This window comes from Sander lucioperca, chromosome 22, assembly GCF_008315115.2.
Source record: "Sander lucioperca isolate FBNREF2018 chromosome 22, SLUC_FBN_1.2, whole genome shotgun sequence".
NCBI lineage: Eukaryota > Metazoa > Chordata > Actinopteri > Perciformes > Percidae > Sander > Sander lucioperca.
Window position 1 is genome coordinate 23474999 of NC_050194.1, and position 20773 is coordinate 23495771.

At 41.5% G+C, this 20773-nt stretch overlaps 1 protein-coding gene across 5 annotated transcripts in view; it reads right to left on the minus strand.

Annotated features, from left to right (window-relative positions):
- Positions 1-20773, minus strand: part of skap1 (src kinase associated phosphoprotein 1) — a 31595-nt gene that overhangs the window by 836 nt on the left and 9986 nt on the right. For 2 of the 5 annotated variants that reach the window (XM_031315404.2, XM_031315405.2), the window contains exons 5-12: positions 14454-14534; positions 14192-14275; positions 13980-14104; positions 12843-12906; positions 11172-11375; positions 8539-8589; positions 8307-8416; positions 149-251 (exon numbers count right to left, since the gene is read on the minus strand). In XM_031315404.2, the coding sequence (XP_031171264.1) occupies positions 159-251; positions 8307-8416; positions 8539-8589; positions 11172-11375; positions 12843-12906; positions 13980-14104; positions 14192-14275; positions 14454-14534 (812 nt within the window). In that variant the 3' untranslated portion in view covers positions 149-158. Of the gene's footprint in view, positions 1-148; positions 252-5114; positions 5526-8306; positions 8417-8538; positions 8590-11171; positions 11376-12842; positions 12907-13979; positions 14105-14191; positions 14276-14453; positions 14535-20773 lie in introns of those variants that run through there. The other 3 variants (XM_035997904.1, XM_035997902.1, XM_031315403.2) reach the window with 3 other exon arrangements.

Here is a 20773-nt window from a genome sequence, read left to right on the forward strand (position 1 = left end):
CTTCTTCCAGCCAGCAGATGCCATAAATGGCAGGTCAACGACTGAATATACCTCAATGGCAATCTGGAAGAGTACCAGGGGGACCGTTTCTGTGTATTAGGCCACAGTAATGGTCCATAATGCTGATGATAAGAGAGTGCCTCGGTACCTGTTGGAGCTCAGAGGATGTAGGCAGGGTGCAGGAAGTCCTTGGGGACGATACCCACAGTGCCATTCAGCTCGCCAATCCACCAGCCGTGAATGTTGTACTCCTAGACCCAAAATGAACAAACAAACAACCGTAAGTCTCCGAGGGGTCCAGGGACAAGTAAACAAAGCAGGATTAAGCACCAAGCTCACATTTTTATTTGATTTGAGTGCGCTGTTTGTCCCATGTTATTAACATTAGAACAACCATTCGAATGATTTGAACTGCAATTACACGTGGCCCTGATCCCTTACAGTGGCTACTAAAATAATAAGGTTAAAACTGTATCAACTCAACTTTAGCAAAGGGAATCCAGGAGAGTCTAGATCCCACCTGTGAAACAGTCATGTACAATATTGTAATAGGCACTCGGGTGCATTGGCCTCGGGGGTTTCATTCAAAAATGGGGAAAAAACGCTAAACAAGACTATTGAGACAGTAAGTGTCTAAAATAAAAATAGCTTATTTATTTTTTTACTGCTCAGAAGCCATAACAACAGCCTGTCTGTTCTCCCAGACTAATTGTAACGGGACTTGAATTCTGCACTGTGCTTTATAAGGAAACTGGAGTCTTCCATTTATACATAGAAAAAACTAAACTAATGCTCTGTAACTTAAACTGGTGACTTAAAAAAATAAGACCTCAATGAAGTTAATCTAGATTCTCACTTTCATATCACCAAAAGAGGAATACCTTTAGGACATTAAATAAAATAAGCAGCTTCAGCAAATCCTTTTAGATTTTTTTCTAACTCCTGGTGGGCATTTGCAATCATTTTAGACATTTTATATACTTCATGTTAGGGGGCATAAAAACAACAACAACAAAGCATTATGCACCCATTTGTATAGTTTTAATCGACTAAATTCGGAAATAAAAAAATGATTTCTTGTCGTTCAAACAAACCTGACTTCTGTTTATGTAGTTAAGAAATAAAATAAAACTGACTGGACTTTGACTGGATAAAAAACAAAATTGTGAGATAAATAGGAGGAAAGTATGTATCCTACAAGATGTTGAAAATATAATTTAGACACAATGAGCTGCTGTCGTTAAAGACAAAAATTTGACCTTAAAAATAAATGTCACTCTTTTTTCGTAGAGGCTTAATATAACGTATAATTATTGTTGGCTAAATCAGTTGAGTTGATTTTTACAATTTACATTTGGAAGTATTTAAATTAATTGAATTTGTGGGTGGAATGTGACATTTCATGTTGCATTTAATCCATGTTAGATCACATGTATACTCTCCTAATACACAATTAATTGGTTATTAGGTTAAATAATCAAGGAATAATTGTAAGTGAACATATTCTAGTTACAAGCCATAAAGAATTGAAAACATGCAGATCTTTTACATGAATGAGACATTTTCCATCGCCTTTTCCGCATCTAAAAACTAAATTTCAGCCCTCTCACATTCTGTAAGACTGAAATAACAACATCTTTTATTCATTCTTACATTTTAGAAACTTGAGTCACATCAACAACCACATGATTATCTGATCGCAGCAGTTGGGCTCTAACTAGATCTGTACTGGATCAATATTTGGCTAGATACCAGAGGGGCGTTGAAGCCAAGCAGAGGAGGCACCAGCCGGCCGTCAATTTCCTGCCCTGATGGAACGAGGAGCCTGGCCGCTCATCTCTCCTCTGTTCTCCAGCAGATTGAGATTGGCTGCGTGAACAGTTTTGTTTCGGCACTGAGGAGAAGATGAAACGCTCAACTACCCACACATACTACATACATGTAAGCAGACACATGTACGTATACGTTTTACTTGTCTGAGATTGGAATCAGACTTCACTTCTTGCTGTAACAGGTTCCAGTTGTGAAAACACACATTCTCTGACGTGATGAACGGCATTTTGTCAAAGGTTCAGCCTATCATCCAGACCTGACACCCCTCTCCATCCAGAGGAATGAGTCCTGCAGCTAATGAGAGGTATTTGGACAGCAACGATGAATGGATCGCTTAGAAAGTGATAAACCACAAGACTCAAGTGTTCTTACAGCACAAACAGGTACCCACAATGGGCAGATTGTCCATCCAGGCCTCATCGTTTTCCCCTACAAACCTCGCTGACAGCTCACACTGGGATGCTCCAGCATGCTTGGCTCTCTGACAAACTCTGACTGACAATTCAGTGTGTGTTTGAACTCATAAAGCAGGGGAAAGTTAGGTCCGAAATGGTCTTTTTATGCTCCCCATAAGACTGTAGGGGGAAAAGCCCAGTTGCAGAAAGCTGGCTCTGGTTCCCATTCCTGATAATGTGAACAGAGGAGGAGGAGAGGAGAGACAGACGGACGGGGGGGGGGGAGGCATCGGAGAGAGGGAGCGAAACAGTTTTTCTCTCCCTTGGGGGAGTCACAGCACTATTCCACCAACCGTAGTGACAGAGTTTTATTTATCTCCGTGGCCCATCTGTGCAGTCAGTCTCAAATTCTCCCTGAGAAAGGTCTTTTGGATTATCAGCGCCGCCATTTTAATACAACTGCTACATCACAGAGTTGGTGCCAATGGCGGTGGAAGTCTGTCAGGCGTGCAGAGTCCATCTTCCTCATACTTGAATAGGGGTTCATCCAGAGTACACCTGCTGTAATAGGGACATTCCAAAAGGCGTGGAGAGTGAATTATCCAAATCACAAAAACTATTCTAACTCCTCAATGTCCTCTTCCTTCTGTTCGTTTTCCTCTTTTTTGTCTTTTAGGTTGATTTGTTTTTGTGTGATGCTGCATCTTAAGCTCTGAAATGCTAACGTTGGGGCACAGAACAAGCCTATATCGGCTCATTGTGGCAAGTTGTTCAAGTTGTTCATCTGAAAGGGGAGATGTTCCCTCCAAAAAGCTCTGGGGTGATGAAAAAAATCAAGTGTCCCAGAGTGGCTGAGTTCTGGGAAATGACAGTTTTTTATCATACATCATTACCAAGATGTAGCAGGACACACAGTGTGTATTCTGAGAAGTGACAAATATCAGAGCTGCAGTTTGCTGCAACCTGGATGCAGATCAAATCCGCTCTGTGGGAGCAGAGGGAGGAAGAGTGGTGCTAAACAGCGCCATGTCGTGGCGGCTGCGGCGCTTTGACTCATTGACCTCCCAGTGACTCCTCCGCCGAGAAAGCGGGGAATGAGCGTGGGCGGGGCTGGCACTGAGAGTAGGTTGCCATGACAACACCTGCAGTGTACCGGCACGATCGTTTATTTACCACTCAGGGGGCTGGCTAATGGTGGCATTCTGATAGGCCCATCGCTCATGTTCCCGACCGGAGGACGGATTGACAGCTACCCGAGCCTGAAGCGGGGAGAAGGTGAATCGAGGTTGGTTGGATGCGCTGAGAGACAACGGGTGAGGCGGGTGATGCCATCACCATCATGTGCCTAAACAAAACACAGCTTTAATATGTCTCACTGTCAGAAAATGAATGCACTTTTTTTGGGGAAATTTAAAATTCTGCAGAGATTCAGACTCCGTGTCCTCTTCTTTCACTCTTTTTCTTCCTCATCTTCACACACTCCCAGATGAAACACACACACAATTCCAAATGCATACAAACTAGGGGGAGTGCTAATAAGCCTGACACATGAGGCATCTTTCCTCGGCCACCAGCTGACTGAGGCAGGCCTTGGGCGTGATGGAGCGCAGGAAGTCTCTCATTGCCCTGCCGCTGAACCCGCCGCCTGGGTGTTACAATCTCTTCCTCCCTCCTTCCACATCTCCTACCCCCTCCCTCCTTTTCTCCCCTTCCTCTCTTTCCATCTCTCCTGTAGCAGCCTTTCCAATTGCATCCTCTCTGTTGTTGTTTTTTCTGCATTTCTTTCTCCTCTACATCGACTCATCAGAAGCACTGCAGCTCTCTGCAGTTATTCCATCACTGGTCAATCTAACAAAGAAACATGGACACCTCTACCTGACAGAAGCCCTTGATCTGTAACTTGCTATTAGGTTAGTGAGCTCCCCTCACTGCTTGCACAGGTAACACCTCACATATGACCTGATAAAACCCAAAACTGTGGGGGAAAATGCTTATTTTGGGGCAGTTATAAGGATTCTGTGCCAAAAGAAATCTTGTCGAAATTCATCCAGAAATATGGATGATAATTCTGCACAACCAGAGATCGAAATGGCTACTTAGTGTCCATTTTTTCCAAGTGGGCTTTTAATTAAATCAGTGAATTGGCTTCAAATTGGAAACATGACAGAGCATGAGAACGTTTGAAAATATCTCAGGGACGATGAGATTTAATAAAAAGAAAACCTACTCGCTCCTTTCTAATGCACGCCTGGGATTACAGATAGCTCCTTAACTTAATAGCAATTTAAAGTGGATTTGTGTATGCCACTGAGTGTCTGTAATGATGGCTGTTTACGCCGCCCCTCATTTATAATAATTAAGCAGAATGGATTGGGGGTGGGTTGCTCGGACGCAGTTCTGGGCTATTGGCTTGGGCTGAATAATGACCTACTGTAGTTGACCGGGGGATGACCGCTGCCTCCTGCATGACCCTAAACCCCAGACTCACCCCCTGCTACTTTGGGTGGTAAATAGGATGTCTTGCCTGTCTATAGCGTCTTGGTGTCTATGGCCACAATAGCAGCCAGGGGTCTTTAAATGGGTGTGTGACAGAGAAAAGGAGAAAGGAGAGGGGGGACAGGGTTCACACAAAAGAATAAAGGGATCCACCCTCTTTGTCTCTCTTGCTTGACTTTTCCCATCTGATTGTTTGCCCACTTTTCCTTTTCTTAAGCTGTATTCAGTTGCTGTGACCTGTGGGCAGCAGCCCAAACCGGCTTGTTAAACAGAGAAAAAGGCTGTTATGACCATAAAGAAAAACTGTCACAGGTAGCCTGGACAAAATACGAGTGGCCATTTAAGCACAAAATTAGTTTAAGAATCTCTTATTTAAATTTTTAATAGCATAACTTCTATTTATAAGAGACTATAAATCACAGCAAGTAAATATATAAGGCTGTAAATCAGCTTCTGGTGTTTGTATAAGTTGTCTTTTAATAAAACCGTCCTGTTACAAGACTTTGCTAAAAAAAAAACTGCCACAAGGTGTCAGTGGTGTCCATGTTCTCATTGTCTCTAACAAGCAGCTGCAGCCAAACACTTTGGCCAAATGTGATGTGATGCTCTGCTTTGGGAGACGCATCGGATTGGCTGGCCCTTCTCCCTCTCTCTGCGTTTTGGTTGGAGGGGGAGAGGTGAGCAGTGGGTTGAAGAGAAAGAGGAAGAGGTGGCAGCAGTGCTTGCCAGAGTTTTAAGGACCCTGGATGGGTTTGTGCCATAAATCTCTTCCCACTCCATCCCGCCGTTCTCCATGAGTGCCTGTGGGAATACAGGAATGTGACAGCTGACCTGTGGAGCCCATGTCTTTTGATTCTGGACACATAAATTAGAGGGCAAGAATGCAGGACAACCTTATGGTTCCGTGTGGGACATGGCCGACAAAGTACACAGGCATTACACATGTCAGGGTGAAGTCAAACAACAGCTTTAAGCCACTGTGATAAATTCATCCGACATTCACATTGTAAATCCTATGACAAATATCTAGTTGCATGTTATGATGCAGTGGAAATGTGTGCGAAACTTCTCAACAATTTAAATCGAGTTAAACATCTCAAGAGTGTGATATTACAGAAAACTGAGCTCACCAGTATTTGTCATCACACACTAAAATGACAGCGTAAAGCTATAATGCCTATTAGAAAAATGCAAGCTCTCAGAAATGAAATGCCAGAGCAAAACTCACAAGATGGATTTAACGGTGTGTTTCTAACTCATGTATCAGCGCGCTGAGCATCGCCATCAAGCTCTGCGGAAAGCAAGTTAGGCATCGCTGAAACCGGCAGCAGAGCCACACTATGAGATTAATACCTTTCAACTAATGGGATTCATGAGTTGTGAGGTTCCTAATTTATTTACTTTGTCAGTGACACACAGATATGCGCACACACAGCAACACACAAGGGAAAAAAAACACAAATACAGTAAAAATGCCCCCACTTTACAGTAAGTGAGAGATCAATAATGATGGATGAGGGCCTTTTATACAATCGGCATGTTCTCCTCAGTTCACAGCCATATGACACCACGCCTGTGGCTATCCCATTCTGCACTTCAGCAGTCAATCACATCCCAGCTTTAAAAATAACAGTTTGTTAGCACCATTGATTTAGCACTTAGAGCGTGTCCTTATTACCTTGTAATTATGGTCAGTGTTGACATAACAGCACAGACAACCAGGCCTCCCACCCTCTAAGAGAATTTATGGGCCCTGGTTTTATTACGGCCATTTCATGTGTCTGGGTCCCCAGTTAAGCGACAGACTTGAGTTCTAGCCAAGGGCCCGTATTTCACTCATCGAGGTCAGGGTTCTCAGGAATCCCCTGTAAAACTGAACTGTGGCAGGGGCCTGCGTGTACACGGAGAAGACGCAGGGAAGCCCTCCCCAAGGGCTCATTAAAACAAATAGCCGATTACAGGCTATAATGCAAATAATGCTATTCATGGGGGAATGTGATGCTTTTAGGACGCAAAATGGGACACGGGTGGAGTCGTGTCATCAAACGAAACCAAACAGTCGGAAGCTGTGCGGAGATCACCTCTAAATAATTTACAACCAGACCCTCGCTTTAAATCCATTAGAGGATAGTTAGAATACTCTTGTGTAGTCTATCACTATGTTATGACTTCAGCATACAGCTTGAAAAAACAAGAGTAATCTGTGTCATTAAGATTATGAGATACTACAACCAAGACCTGCTTCCAACCTAGACCTAGTTTGCTTTAAGGTCTTCCGTGAAGCAGTAATCTGATCCATACAGTGAAAAGTAATACGCCAGGCAGAGCTGAGGCTGTTTGAGGCGGATCTGCAGCACAGAGCCAGGTCCCCTTTGTTTCCCCAAGTACACTGCCTTTGTCATCCTTACGTGAAAAATTGACATAGCTGTTTTGACATTTTCCCCTATCAACCAGCACGCACAGACAGAGAAGGCTGGCATCTCATTAATCTGGCACTGCCAAGAGAACCTCAATTAAAAATCCATCTTCTGTGAAGAGCATATTTCACCTGTGCTCTTACAAACAAAAGGCTTTAACACAAACTGTTACCGTTTGTTTATCTATCTGCCCCTAAAACCTTGACTTCTGTTGCTATAAAAGTGAGTTCATCACTGTTTCGGCACTAAAACTAGAAAACATCACAAGTAATTAAAATTCAGTGGCTGCAGCTGTTGATTAAAGATGCAAGAAATCATGAGGTTGAATACATAATTTCTCAATCTCTAGAGCATAATAAACAACAAAAAGGCTGAATCTACTGTAAATTCCTTCTTCCTCTGCTCTTCAGATAATTTAGCCTAAATACAGAACATGATGATTCAATTTCAAACCGACCAATAGAAACTGTCTGGGAACAAGTCCCTGTACGCAGCAGAGTAAGAGTGCCCAAATTACAAGCCATTGATTTCCAGTAGGGTGGCTTTTCACTGGTAGATACTCTGCATGTAACTACAAGATGGCCATAAAACACGAGGAAATAGATTGAGAGAAAAAGAGCTGAGATGCAGGATGGCTTCACCTGCAGTTTATGTCAAACAGAAAGGAAGGGCTTCGCATGGCTGCCTACTCAATTAACCCCTGTGATAGAGGCTCCATAATGAACAACAGCACCATTACGCAGCAGCCCGAATAGCACTTCACCCTAGTGGCCTGGGAATAGACAATGCCACTGTGGGTGCTTCACTGCTGCATCGAGACACAGGCGCTCACTAACAGAGGAATTTAGACGTTGGGGATATCAGCATGTTCAGAAAGTAAACAAGGGCAAAGTGATTACTGGTATTGATGTTGTTTAACCCTTAAATAATTACATATTCTACACATCTGTAGCACATTTTACTCATTTTAAACTACTGTAATTGCTCCTGTAATTATGTCTATGAGTGAAGGGTGTAATCAGAAATGGTTTCCATTAGAGACTAATGGAAGAACAGTAATCTCCCATTTCAACTGAATGGGAGAAAGTGTGTCCAGGAAGCACAGAATTCTGAGAGAAGTTTAAATAACCTCTTAGATTATTGTTTTGCTCATGGTAATGCTGACCTTGCTAACGATGTAGATGAGATCTCCTCTCTGGAAGGCCAGCTCGTCCGACTCGTCGGCCTGGCAATCCCATAAACCCTGGTAGTAGTTAGCGTAATCTGATGACGAAGCTGAGAGGAAATGCAGAGCGCAAATTTAAATAAAAGAGCAAGAACATGTTCCTTTCCCCACTGTGAACTATTAAGCTGGACATTTTCTCATTATTAGTAGAAGCCTGTAATGAGGTTCTAACCTGGTTTGTTCTTCTCACTGCTCTCATCTGTCGGATCTGGAAAATCCTCTTCTAAACAAACAAAACACAGCAAAATGATATTTGTGACAAAACATTTATCGTTTATGAGCAGGAAGCATTTTTTAACTAGATATCAGGAGCCAAACATTTGAACTTTATTATCTAACAGGGACAAAAACAGCAAATTAATGATAAGAAACATTACCTGCTGCTCAAGGAAAACTATTTGTTTTTGTCTCACACATTTAGGGCAAATGTGCAGTTAAAAAAAGCATCATGATAAAACAAAAAAATAAAAATAAAATGCATTACAGCCAATGCCTGATGCACCTCCACAAGACATGATATGTCTCTTTTTCTTTAACCAGACTGAACTCCTCATTGAGGATCAATTTGTTCACATTTATCAGCGACCCAGGCAGGAAAAGTTAAAGAAAAAGAGGCTGTCTTTAAGGCAAGCGGAGGCGGACATGTCATTGACTGCGGGGCGTGGCACCCGGTGGTCTGAGAGGTGACACAGTGATATGCCTGCCCTCTGTCTCCCACATCCATCCTTAACAGTAGCAGGCTGACAGCCACGCCACAACCCAGCAACACTATCCACCTTCTAGCACAACCTGCGCCTCTGCTTCCAGGAAGACCAGGAAGGACACACACACACACACACACACACACACACACACACACACACACACACACACACACACACACATTTGTGATTATATGTACAGTGTAGATGTATATGTTAGGGTGATCTTTTCTCCTGCTTTTCTTTCTCAAACACACACTTGCAGGTTGTTGCAAATTTCATGAATAAAACAAAATCTTCTTAAATATGCAAAAGATATTATTATAAATCTCAGTGTTATGGCTTATACTTACTGAAATATGAAAATGCCGTGCATTGTTACGACAACAACAAAAAAAAGGGAGAAAAAACGTGATTTTAATTCTGTTTCCAAAGGGTCCAAACATTTGTTCAAAACTCTTCAACTGCTGTTCAGAAGAGAATCCCTCAGCCGAGAGGCCACCGCTATGGGCCGACGGTTTCTATATCAAAGTGATTTAATTTTCCAGTCAATAAAATCAGTCATCAGCACCAGAGCCAATACCACCATCGCTCTGCATTCTGCCTGCAACTGAGCTATGTTCGGAGTTTTGCTCCGACAAAACTGAGGGAGCTCATCACAGGGAAAATAATGCCTCACTCCTACTCGACATCTCTTGGCTAGTTTGGCTGTTGCACATGCAAGATGTATCTGACCAGGGTGCAATTTTGCAAATTCTTAATATTTTCCAGATATTTAAAGTTAATAACTCTTGAAAAGTAATCTTAAACATTCACGTGAGCAGTGAATGAAGTAAAGTCAAATAAATTAACAAAATATAGTCATTGCAAAGACTAATGTACTATCCAGGAATATTTCTATTTGTTAAGAAAGGAAGATTCCTCAAATACAAACACAAGCTTGTCTTTTGCAATCCTGGTCCATGGAATTAACTATAAATCTAATAATTTAACAGTATCTAATCACTGTGTAGAAGCTGTAAGTGAGCAAAGAGAGGTGCAGAATGATTGATAAGTGAATGGGTGAGAAAGTGAACGAAAGAGCCCGTCATTCGATATGCCATCTGTGGTCAGAGTCTGTACCTCTTCCCAGATGGCTTTGAACGCCGGCGTGACAGTCTGAAGACTGATTTCCCTCTCACCAGTGATTTTGGCAAAGGTAATGTAGTCACTGAGTGAAACAGAATCTTGATGTATCTTATTTAATAGAAAGAGTGATGGACGATGGCCCTGAGAAGATCAGATCACCCCTTTTGTCCTTCTCGGGATCTTGTAGCCACCCTGACACATGGGACTGTCTCCCCCCTCAGTGGGAACTCACACACACTGTCTCACAACATTCTCAATCAAACTCTCTAATTTCTATTAAACATGTGACATTAAGAGCTCCAGAACTATTTTAAGCCCTGAGAGATGCAGTTTTTACTTCCTTTCAACTAAATTGCTGTTGCTAGGCAATTTTAGCCAAAACTCTGCTTAGTGGATTGAATTGTAGGCCATTTGTTGCCTGGCAACATTAGCTAATTGGACGTTCTATGACAGAGCCTTCGGAACTACTTGGCTCTCGCTGATTTCAACAACATAAATGTTTCTCAACAGATGGCTCTCAGTGAAATAAGGAGGGAGACCAGAGGAAGCCAATTTCTAGTCAGTGTGAGGAGAGTCCTCCCTTCCTGCCCCGTGCGCCTCTGCAGCAGCCACCTCAGTCCTGACACGCTTATTAGTGTTGCTTGATTTAAAATGAGCGATCAGTCTGGGTGCCGTGGTGGTAGGGAGGTACCTGGCAACACAAATTTCACAGCCAGGGGAGATCATCACAGATATTTCTTGCTACAAAAATCCCTCAGGGCTTGAGTGTGTGTGAGGCAGCGCGACTGTGTCTATTTGTCTGACTGAGTATCATGAGAGTTTGCGTGTGCAGCCTTCCTGTGTGTGTGTGTGTGTGTGTGTGTGTGTGTGTGTGTGTGTGTGTGTGTGTGTGTGTGTGTGTGTGTGTGTGTGTGTGTGTGTGTGTGTGCGTGTGCGTTTATGATTCTCTGCATGCAAGCTAACCACATCCGCATACCTGGCAGCACCTCATAGATATCCTCATCCTCGTCGTCGACCTCCCCCATCTCATGCCCTGCACCCAGTTTACCGCTCTGAAAGGCCTGAACGGCACTGGGCCGAGGCAGGGGAGGGCTGGTCAACCCCTCAATGTCATCATAGGTCTCCTCTTCCTCCTCCTCATCCTCGTCATCATCGCAAGGGATGGAGGTGGAGCGGAGATCTATGAGGGACGGAGAGAGACAACGTGATGGGCGGCGTTAGCGTCAAGATAGAGCACAGCGTGGCACAAAAGACACACACATGCATTAAAGGGTAAAGTAAGAGAAATGTTTAAAGGGTCCTGACTGCACAACAGGCTAGGACACGTGCCATATAGTAGCAGTGGCAAGCACTGGAGGCTTGAATTCTGCCTGCAATGAAAGATTATCTTCATTATTCATTAATGTGTTTATAATTTCTTTGATTAAAAAATTAATTGCGGAGCCTGAAACAATGAAAAACGGCCATTATTATAACAAATCGTGACATTTAAGAAGTCAGAGCACGCAAATGTTTGGCATTTTTGCTTGATAAATAATTTAAATGCTTCCACATTTTTCCTTCTGTTTATCTTTCAAATCTGAATTTTGGGTTGTCCGTTGTCCTAGTGATTAAGACGCATACCATATAATCACATCTTTTGTTGTATCTCTCTCTCTCTCTCTCTCTCTCTCATTTCCTATCTGTATATCTACTATCAGTATCAAATAAAGGCAAAATGCCAAAAATAATATTTCCATCAAGTTCTTGGAAGAGCGTCCACAAAAAGGAAAGTACATGTCAGCTTTGCTCTCAGGTTAATTCAGGAGGTGAAGAGGGTTAATAATAATTATCTACATGTTATGAATCTGACTGCATATTGTAGTAAAACTCGTCTGGAAGGAAGTAAGACAAACTGCAGAGTGTCTGTTACTTCCCGCAAATCAGTGGCCCGGCCTGAGCCCATTTTAGAGTAGACTAGGCAGGACCGCTCGCTCAGATGGAGGAGCCGACTCATTGCAGGCGACTGGCCACTGCAACACAGGGTATCAGGTCCTCTGCCGTACACCAGCGGCCAAGCAGAAATCAATGTCACTGGAGGATAACCAGAACATCTACCAATCAATTTCCTGTAAGTTGGAATTCGGTAGGAGGGTTAGGGGAGGAGAGGTTGCAAGGTGGGGGGGGGGGGGGGGAACTAGAGCTACATGATGGTGCACATGACATGGTGGCTGACATGTCGAATAAGGAGATTCAGGACTCGGCTGTGCAGTTAGTGATGGATCGGGTGGTTTTCATCTGAGTCAGAGATGATAAAGGGCTCTCTTTCATTTCTGACCTTTCTGCCCCTCGAAAACAAAAGCAAACTTTAGTGGAAAATTGAGGAAAAAAAGAAGGTTTATACTGCTTTAACTGTATTTTCCAACTGACCTATATGGCTTTTAAAAAGTCAACTCAAGTCAATTTTATTTATATAACCCAATATTAATTTGTCTATGAGGGCTCGACAATCTGAACATATGAAATCCTCTATCCTTAAACGCTTGATTCAAATAAGGACACAGAAAAAAGAAACATTTAAGCAGAAGCAACAAAGCAGAGAACGCCCTTCCGGAAAACAGTACATAAAATATGTACCGGCAGAAATTACAAAGAGATGCTGGCTTACCTTTAAGTACAAAATTGATTTGGTCCACCCATTCTCTGGCCTCTTGAGGACTGCTGGCAGTGAACTAATGGGAAACAGGGGCAATAATCCCACAATTATCATCACATCTAAGGGTGCATTTATACTGAAATAAAAGTCCTGATATTTAATTTTCACTTTAATACACCAGCTAGCTTCCAAGCTGCCTAGTAAGGAAGAAAGAGCAAATAGAAATGTTCCCTTTTAAAAAAGCTATGAAATGATCAGATCGAAAATATTCAATTAAGACATAAATTGTTAGTGACTGGGAGAACAGTGTTATACTCAGGCAGTAGGACTGCTAATATGCCAGATGGATGTGTGGAAAAAATGTTTTCCAAATGGATTTAAATAAAAGCCTGACCGATACTGAATTTTTTTAAGCCAATGCAAATATTTGAGAGTTAGATATTACTATTACTATTAGTATTAGATATACCAATATTAATTTATTTAACATAATCACATCAAGAGCTCCATCTATTATTTTAATTTTTTTTATTATTTTCTCAATTATTTGAAGTCCTCAAATGTTTTGTTTCGTTCAATCAAATGTCCAAATTCCAAAACTAATTTGTTTACTATCATAGAGGATGTACAAAACCAGCAAGTATTTACATTTGAAAGGTCTGAACCTGTGAATTTTTGGCACTTTTGTATGAATACTCACACTAGAGACTAATCGATTAAACCACTAATCACATAACTAAATAATAAATAATAAAGTATTTTGACCAAGAAATGTACTTAAAAGTAGAAAACTAAACTTTTCAGTGCTCTCTAGTGGACCAACTATGTAGTGGAGTTTCAAATTACGTACAAAAAAAAATAATCTTTAGCATTTATGTACTGCAATTTCTTGTTACTTATTGGACGACATATACACAGATATGAAAATATCTATCACAGTTTAAGCTCAAATCGGCTGATGTATCGGTGGGATGTAATGTAGATTTTAGATATTTCTGCTAAGAAAAAGGGCTAATTTTTACGTACGTTACTTCTAATCTTCACAAAATAATAACGTCTATCAATATTCCTCAATAATAATATTACTCAAACTCCCTGACACATACTTTTAGTTAATAATCTGTAAAGGCTTGTTGTGATAATACTAACCTGAAAAGCACGCCGGCCAGGGCAAAAGAGCTCGAAAGAGGCGTTCTTTTTGGAGTCTTTTCTAAGGTTGGGCACCAGCTGCACACTGTAGTCGATGATATAAAAGGAGCCCTTCTGCTGCTTATCTGTAGGGAGGAGTACATGTGGTAGGATGTTATCTGATTCAATTTATGAGCCTATAATGTTTCTGAACATTGGCATTTCAAACAAACCTTTTTCACTCCCAAAGTAGTAGAATATTGAATTGTTCAGAACACACCATCTCTTTTGCCACTCTGAGCCAAAGAAGCTGTGATCTAGAGAAAGAAGTGCCCAATGATCAAATGGAAAATACTCACATGAACAACATTTCTTCAAATATATGTTTTGCTCAGGTTTTTTCCTATAGTCGTTAACACCACCCATCTAGCACTCCAAGTAACTAAAACAAACAGTCAGCATTGACCCAGGGCTGGTATCTATATACTGCTATACCTCTCCGTTTCTTCTCCAAGAAGCCTTGCTTCAAGATGTTGCCGAGGTCCTGGGCTGCCACAGAGGGGATGTCACCAAAATCTGTGAACAGAAGCAGTTAATTTGTAAAATTTATAAAAAGATAAGGAAACTTTTATAGACAAAAGAAGCCAAAGGTGGCTTCTTCAGATGTCTTGTTTTGTCCAGCCAATAGTCCAAAATCTAAAGATATTCAATTTATAATGATATAAAAGAGAGATAAGCAGCAAATCATTACATTTGTGAAGCTATAACCAGAGAAAGTTTGGCATTTTTCTTGATAAATGAGTTAAAAACTATTAATTTGTTATTGAAATAGTTTCTGTCAATCAACTAATCAATTCACCATAACTCCTAATAAGCTGCACTTAAAATGTTCCTCATTATATGCACACACAAACACACACCATGGATATAAAGTCTCCAACCCTGTGGATCAAATACATCCCTGCTAAGCTTTAGAAAGCTGGGATCAATACATGTACAGTGCTGCTGAGCACTGCAGTCCATTCATCTGCCAACATTGCACTTTTAATGGGAGCAACCTTCCTGTGGAAATCCAAACAACTCTCTTCAATTTGCAAAGTCAAATTTTAAACATGATAGGACGATAGCGTGACTTAAGAGGCTTTAGTTAATTAGTGCAGTTGTTCGGCAAGTACTGCACAATGCAGTTCACATAGTATTTAGCCTACTGTGCCATTTGAGCTGGAGAGAAGTAGTTTTAAAGAGGAACTCTTAGTAGTAGAGACGCTAGCTAAGCCGAACAGTGACTCTCTCAAAAAGTGCATTAATTAGTTCTAGTGATGGTCAAAGCTTCACCAGACTACTTGTTTTTCCAGCAGAGACACAAATAGTCTGACAGTAGCTGCTCATGGCTGGTTAGCTCTGACAACCAGCTCTATGTCGCTGTCCATGCAACACTGAGCGGTGGTCAGTCTCATGTACCTGACCCTCTGTGTCACACTATGTAGCCACGAGGCCACGCTTCCTACAGTTGTTGCTCCCTTACGCCTTTGTTGCATTTTTTTTTTTAAATATGCTGGAAGATAGGGCTTTAGCAGAATTTGAGGGTGTAGTTAAAATGACTTTGTTTGGTGTTTTCACCTTTATGGGACAGTTAAAATCTAACTGGAAACATTGTACAGTAGTTATATAGTATTCAACCTAACCACTCCACCACCCGGATGCCTATAGAGAAGCGATTTTAACCAGTTGTTTCATGTTTTGAAGTTCTAACAAGAAATATGCCTATTTGACCTATTTTCTACCCTTTAGCCATTAGAAGGGAATTTGTAAAGCTGACCCCATGTCGGCCTCAAGGGCCATCTTCCGCCCTGTGTTTCAACAGGGGTACCTGGCTTTTCCATGTGTCAAAAACAAAGCTCAGCTTCCTCTGAATTCATTAGTCAACAGGCATTAGCCTTGCAGGAGGAAAAAGCAAAGGGAGAGCAGGAACCGCCTTTTTAGTCTGAAACACAGGAACAATTTCACAAGTCAGTGTGACACCCCATTCAGACCGCTGATGACAAGGGGAATGCCTGGAGTCCATCCCACTAAGAAAGGACCTGTTTAACTGCTGGGAAAAACCAAACATGTCATCCCACATTTGGGTGCTCTGGTTTAAACAAAGCGCATCCCCCAACATTAGACAAACAGGAACCTCTTTCTCATTCATAAAAATCAGCAACATGAAAAACTCCAACTACGTGATGCTCTCTCTCTGAAAGTTTTCATTTTGAGTCTATTCTCAGTGAGCTTTGTTTGAATAACTTTGATCTAGAGAGCAAAAATAAAGCTGATATTGGCTTTTTTTTTGCTTGGCTAACACTCCAGAGATTTAAGTTCACAACAATCCAGCCTGTGATCCCATAACCCTGCACCACTTCAGCTCGTGGGCCTGACAGATGAGCGGGTCATTCCAGAGCAGAGCCCCAGACACCTCACAACACTAACACGCTCACATATCATCAGCCTGCCTTTGTGGATGGACTGACCGGTGACACTATAAATACAGAGGTGCTAAGGACTGTTTTGTCAAAGAGAACCTGATTCAGTACATCATAACAAACAGCGGTCATTATGCTCCCCCACCTCATCTATCCGCTGGCAGTCCGTCCATTTTTTTCCTGGGCCTGCTTCCCTGTTGCGGCCCACTTCTAATCCCCTCATCTATCTGCTTCCCTCGCTCTTCATTTATCTCAAAGGTCGAGCCGGGCTAATAGATGAGGAGGTACAAAATCAACACAGGATCACTCTGATCTGCTTGAGTCAATAAACATTACACATTCATGCATGTTTAACACTTTAACGCCGGGTGACCAGACCTCATTTGACTGTCCTGCTCTTTATTCATTTCAAACACGGGTACAACTTTAGCGAAAATGGAAACAAGTACACAATAGTTCTGGATTCTTCCACAGGGTAGCAGCACAACCTAAAAGCATCATGCTGCTTAATGCTGCTTGCTCAAGTCCCTGATCCCACCCTAAACAAAAACAGACTCTGATTGGTCCTGAGTTAACAATGCCTCCTTTAATGAAAATTAGCCACTAACACCTCTTTGGGACCCGTGCAATTTTAAGTGGATATTCAGAGGTAATGTTATTTGAAAATGAGTAATTAAGGGCGTTAAAAAACCCCAACAACCATCATGGTGTTTGAGTTTTGAGTTTGACTACAGGCACGGAGAGACACATTAATGCATCTAATTAAGGCCTCATCAAAATCGCAGACAGACGGCACTCTTTCATAAAAATCATAAATTGCGTTATCAATTATTCAAGGCAATGCCATGACTTCATTTTCATCCCTTTTGTGTTTTAATTAGCACCATCCACAGCTTTGGTATTGACATTAATTTGATGGCAATTTATTGATATTTCAGCATATCCTATTTAGCTGAGTGCAATTACCAACAAAGAGAAGTAGACAGATGTGATGTTAGAGTTGCATCGCATGCTTTGTAAAACAAGGTGAGGAGTTGCTACAGGCTACGCTAACTGAATCTAACTGCTCTCAGTGGTCATCCGCAAGAAAAGATGTGAGTCACCCCATTTCCAAATGGAAGGAAATAATCAATAGAAATTGACCAGAGATATGTGTTTAATTGATCCTGACAAAGGGATATTTTCCGCAAGCTGACCTGGGTGCTGATTAGTGCTCCGTTCTGTTGCTTTCCTTCCTTAACTTGTTTTAAACTCGGGGGGAGAGAAGATACACAACAATGCATCTGAGCTGCCAGCGGTTTGCCACAGCCGCAATCTCTCATTTGGTTATTCACACTCTCTCAGCATGGTGTTATGAGCTCAGCAGTTGATCCCGCAAGAAAAGGCTGATTTATGTTAGCATGACCAGAGGGAGTTAATGTATTCTCTCATTAAAATCCACTTTACTTAGGCTGAAAGTCAATCAAAGGCTGGATAGAGAGTGAATCAAAATGAAGGGAAATGGTTGGGTGGGAGGACTAATATGTTACATTAGATCTAACGGTGGTCATAATGCAACAAAGATGTTATGAAAACACAAAAATGCACTGGAAATGTTGATGGTGCCACAGAAGATGAAAGTGCTGAAGGAACGCTTTAGTATCTTTTCTATGAGACAGTAGGAAGGCAGAGAGGAGCGACAGCACTGGCAGGGTTCAGTCTCAGCAGGGGAACTTGTACTTCCAGAGGGTTTGAACCACTATTGTATCCACAGCTATAGAAAAATTACAATAAGTTAGCCAGATACATGGAGAAAGATTGAGCGATGAGGGAGAAAAAAAGCCCTTTATCAGGATAAAAAATGGCTTGTAACAAAAGCTTTTTTCCTTATTTTTTCTTTTGCTATTCTGTGCCGTTTTTTTCACATTTGGAAATTGTGTATGTAAAAACACGTTACCTAAAGGCATGCAGATGTATACTGTATATAATGTAATATACTGTATAGGTGTTATGAAAGATGTCTGCTGTATTTATAAGGTTTGACAGTGTATTGTAATGTGTGTAAAATGTTTGGAAAGACGTGGGGAAAAATGAACTGATAATATTTGTATCTAGCTCTGAACATCAATATCTATCTAGTCTATTTGATGTCTGCATGCCTGTGATGTCTAAAATTGGTTGTCTTCTGTGCTTTTTATTGTGTGTCGTGACTTCTTGATATTTTACTTGAAGCCCTGCAAGTTTTTGCAGCCATTTGTGCTTTATGGGTTATACTATATATTTGTAATGTTTAGTCTCATCTGTTGTTGTGAAGTTCTGACTGTCATGAGCGCTGTATGTGTGTATGTTCTATAACAGCTTTATTGGGTTTCTAATCATTTATATTAAATTCTAATGTATGTGCTTTGATGGTCTATTGTCTGCTGTAGGGCTGCAACTAAAATTATCGATTAATCTGTCAATTATTCCCTTGATTTATTGTTTGGTCTTTAAAATGTCATAAATTAGTGAAAAATGCCCATTACTAGCTCCTGAAGCCCACATTGACATATTCAAACTGCTCATTCTGCCCAACCAACAGTTCAAAACCTAAAGATATTACATTTTATTATAATAAGTCAAGAAAACCAGCAAATACATACATTTAAGAAGCTAAAACCAGTGTATTTGTGGTATGTTTGCATTAAAAATGACTTTAAATGATCATCAAAAGTGTTGCTGATCAATTTTCTCCATCGACTAATCAATAAATTGACTAATTGTTTCAGCTGTACTCTGCTCTTTGTTGTGCTTGTTTGTTTCTTTTCATTCGTAACAACTGAGGATGGAAATTATCCTTTTGAATATAACTAGCATATTGACATCACATTCTTGTAATTCAATGTGAAAGAAAGAAAGAAAGAAAGAATCTTATATCTTGTTCCAGAGAATAACACAACCTACTGCCAGCAAAAAACACCGAACTAAACTACAGGGAAGTACATCAGTTAACACTGCCCACTCTATGGGATTAATACATCTTCTGTATTTAGGAGTGTGAAGAAGAGGTGACCCCCCCCCCCCCCTCACAGCAAAGGTAGGAATCAAAATCAGCGAGTTATCATATGTTTTCTTCCTCCAGTGCTCAGTCCCTGAGCACGGGGGCTCTCACAGAGAGGTATTGCATTGAATGCAGCATCAGGGGGCAGGACCTGACCCCCACGTGAACTCTGCTGATGAGGTGAAACAGAAGGCAGAGAGAGGCTCCCCGGCCCTGAGGGGGCTGCGGGGAGGAATGCTGCTGACTCTACAGACGAAGCGAGAGAGACCGCAATCCTCTTCGATACTGTCCTTGATTAGGAAAAAGGATTCACTCAGTGCACCTTCACCCACCCGGCGCTCAATCTGCGCACAGGCCAAAGCTAAATTGATACATTTTTCCTCATTAAAGTAGGAGGCCTTTGCTGCGCGTCCCTCCAGCGAGGCGGCCGTCAGAAGGGAGGAGAGAGACTGAGAGGCACTGAGGTTAAGGGCAGAATGTCTTCCCTGCCCTGCTCTCCTCCCCGTGATTTGATTAGGACTTCAGTCATCGATACATAAAGCGTGTTTAGAACCTCCTAATGCATGTGTTTGAACCAAAGAAAACATGCAATGCATTATATCAGGCTGCATGATGCCTGTATCGTCGTCTAATAATGTTTAATGGGACAGGGAATTTATGCAGGAGTGATTAAGGATTTCTTTTTTCTTTGGATCAGGGACGTCAATCAGGTTAAACAACAAATGTCTGGATTGAGATAAAAGCTTTACGACTGAGCGAAGAATAAAAACTTTAATACACACACAAATGATCAGGTAAATATTTTATATCGCAGATTTGGATTCTGGTAATTCAGCTGCATTGCAACTTAAATGCAGTGCAGAGATAGTTGGTGTTTATTTTATTGTCCAACTTAGTCTGTTATGCTTGATGCAATTTGAAAGAACAAAATATTTATTTCTGTGCCTCTTCACAGGATTAGATGTCAAGTCATTCTGGGCTCCGTTTGGCTCTATTCCTATATTTAAACATCACAGGCCGGCCACTGTAAAGACACTAAGAGGCTAAATTTACTATGTGACATCGGCTTCCCCCTGGGCAGCCATAAGCAGCGTATACAGCGACCCTGAATTTCCCTTTTCTAGATTTACTACCACTATTCAAATGCTTAACTGCAGATACAATGATCCTCTAATCGCTGGGGATGGTTTTCAGCTGCTTCACTGACAGAGACAAAAAAAAGAAAAGAAACAGTAGTAAGAATATAAATACCAACAATGGAGGATTTCAGGCCCACAGGAGAGCCTGCATATCTGTGATAAAAACGGGATATAACACAATCAACGACAGAGCCT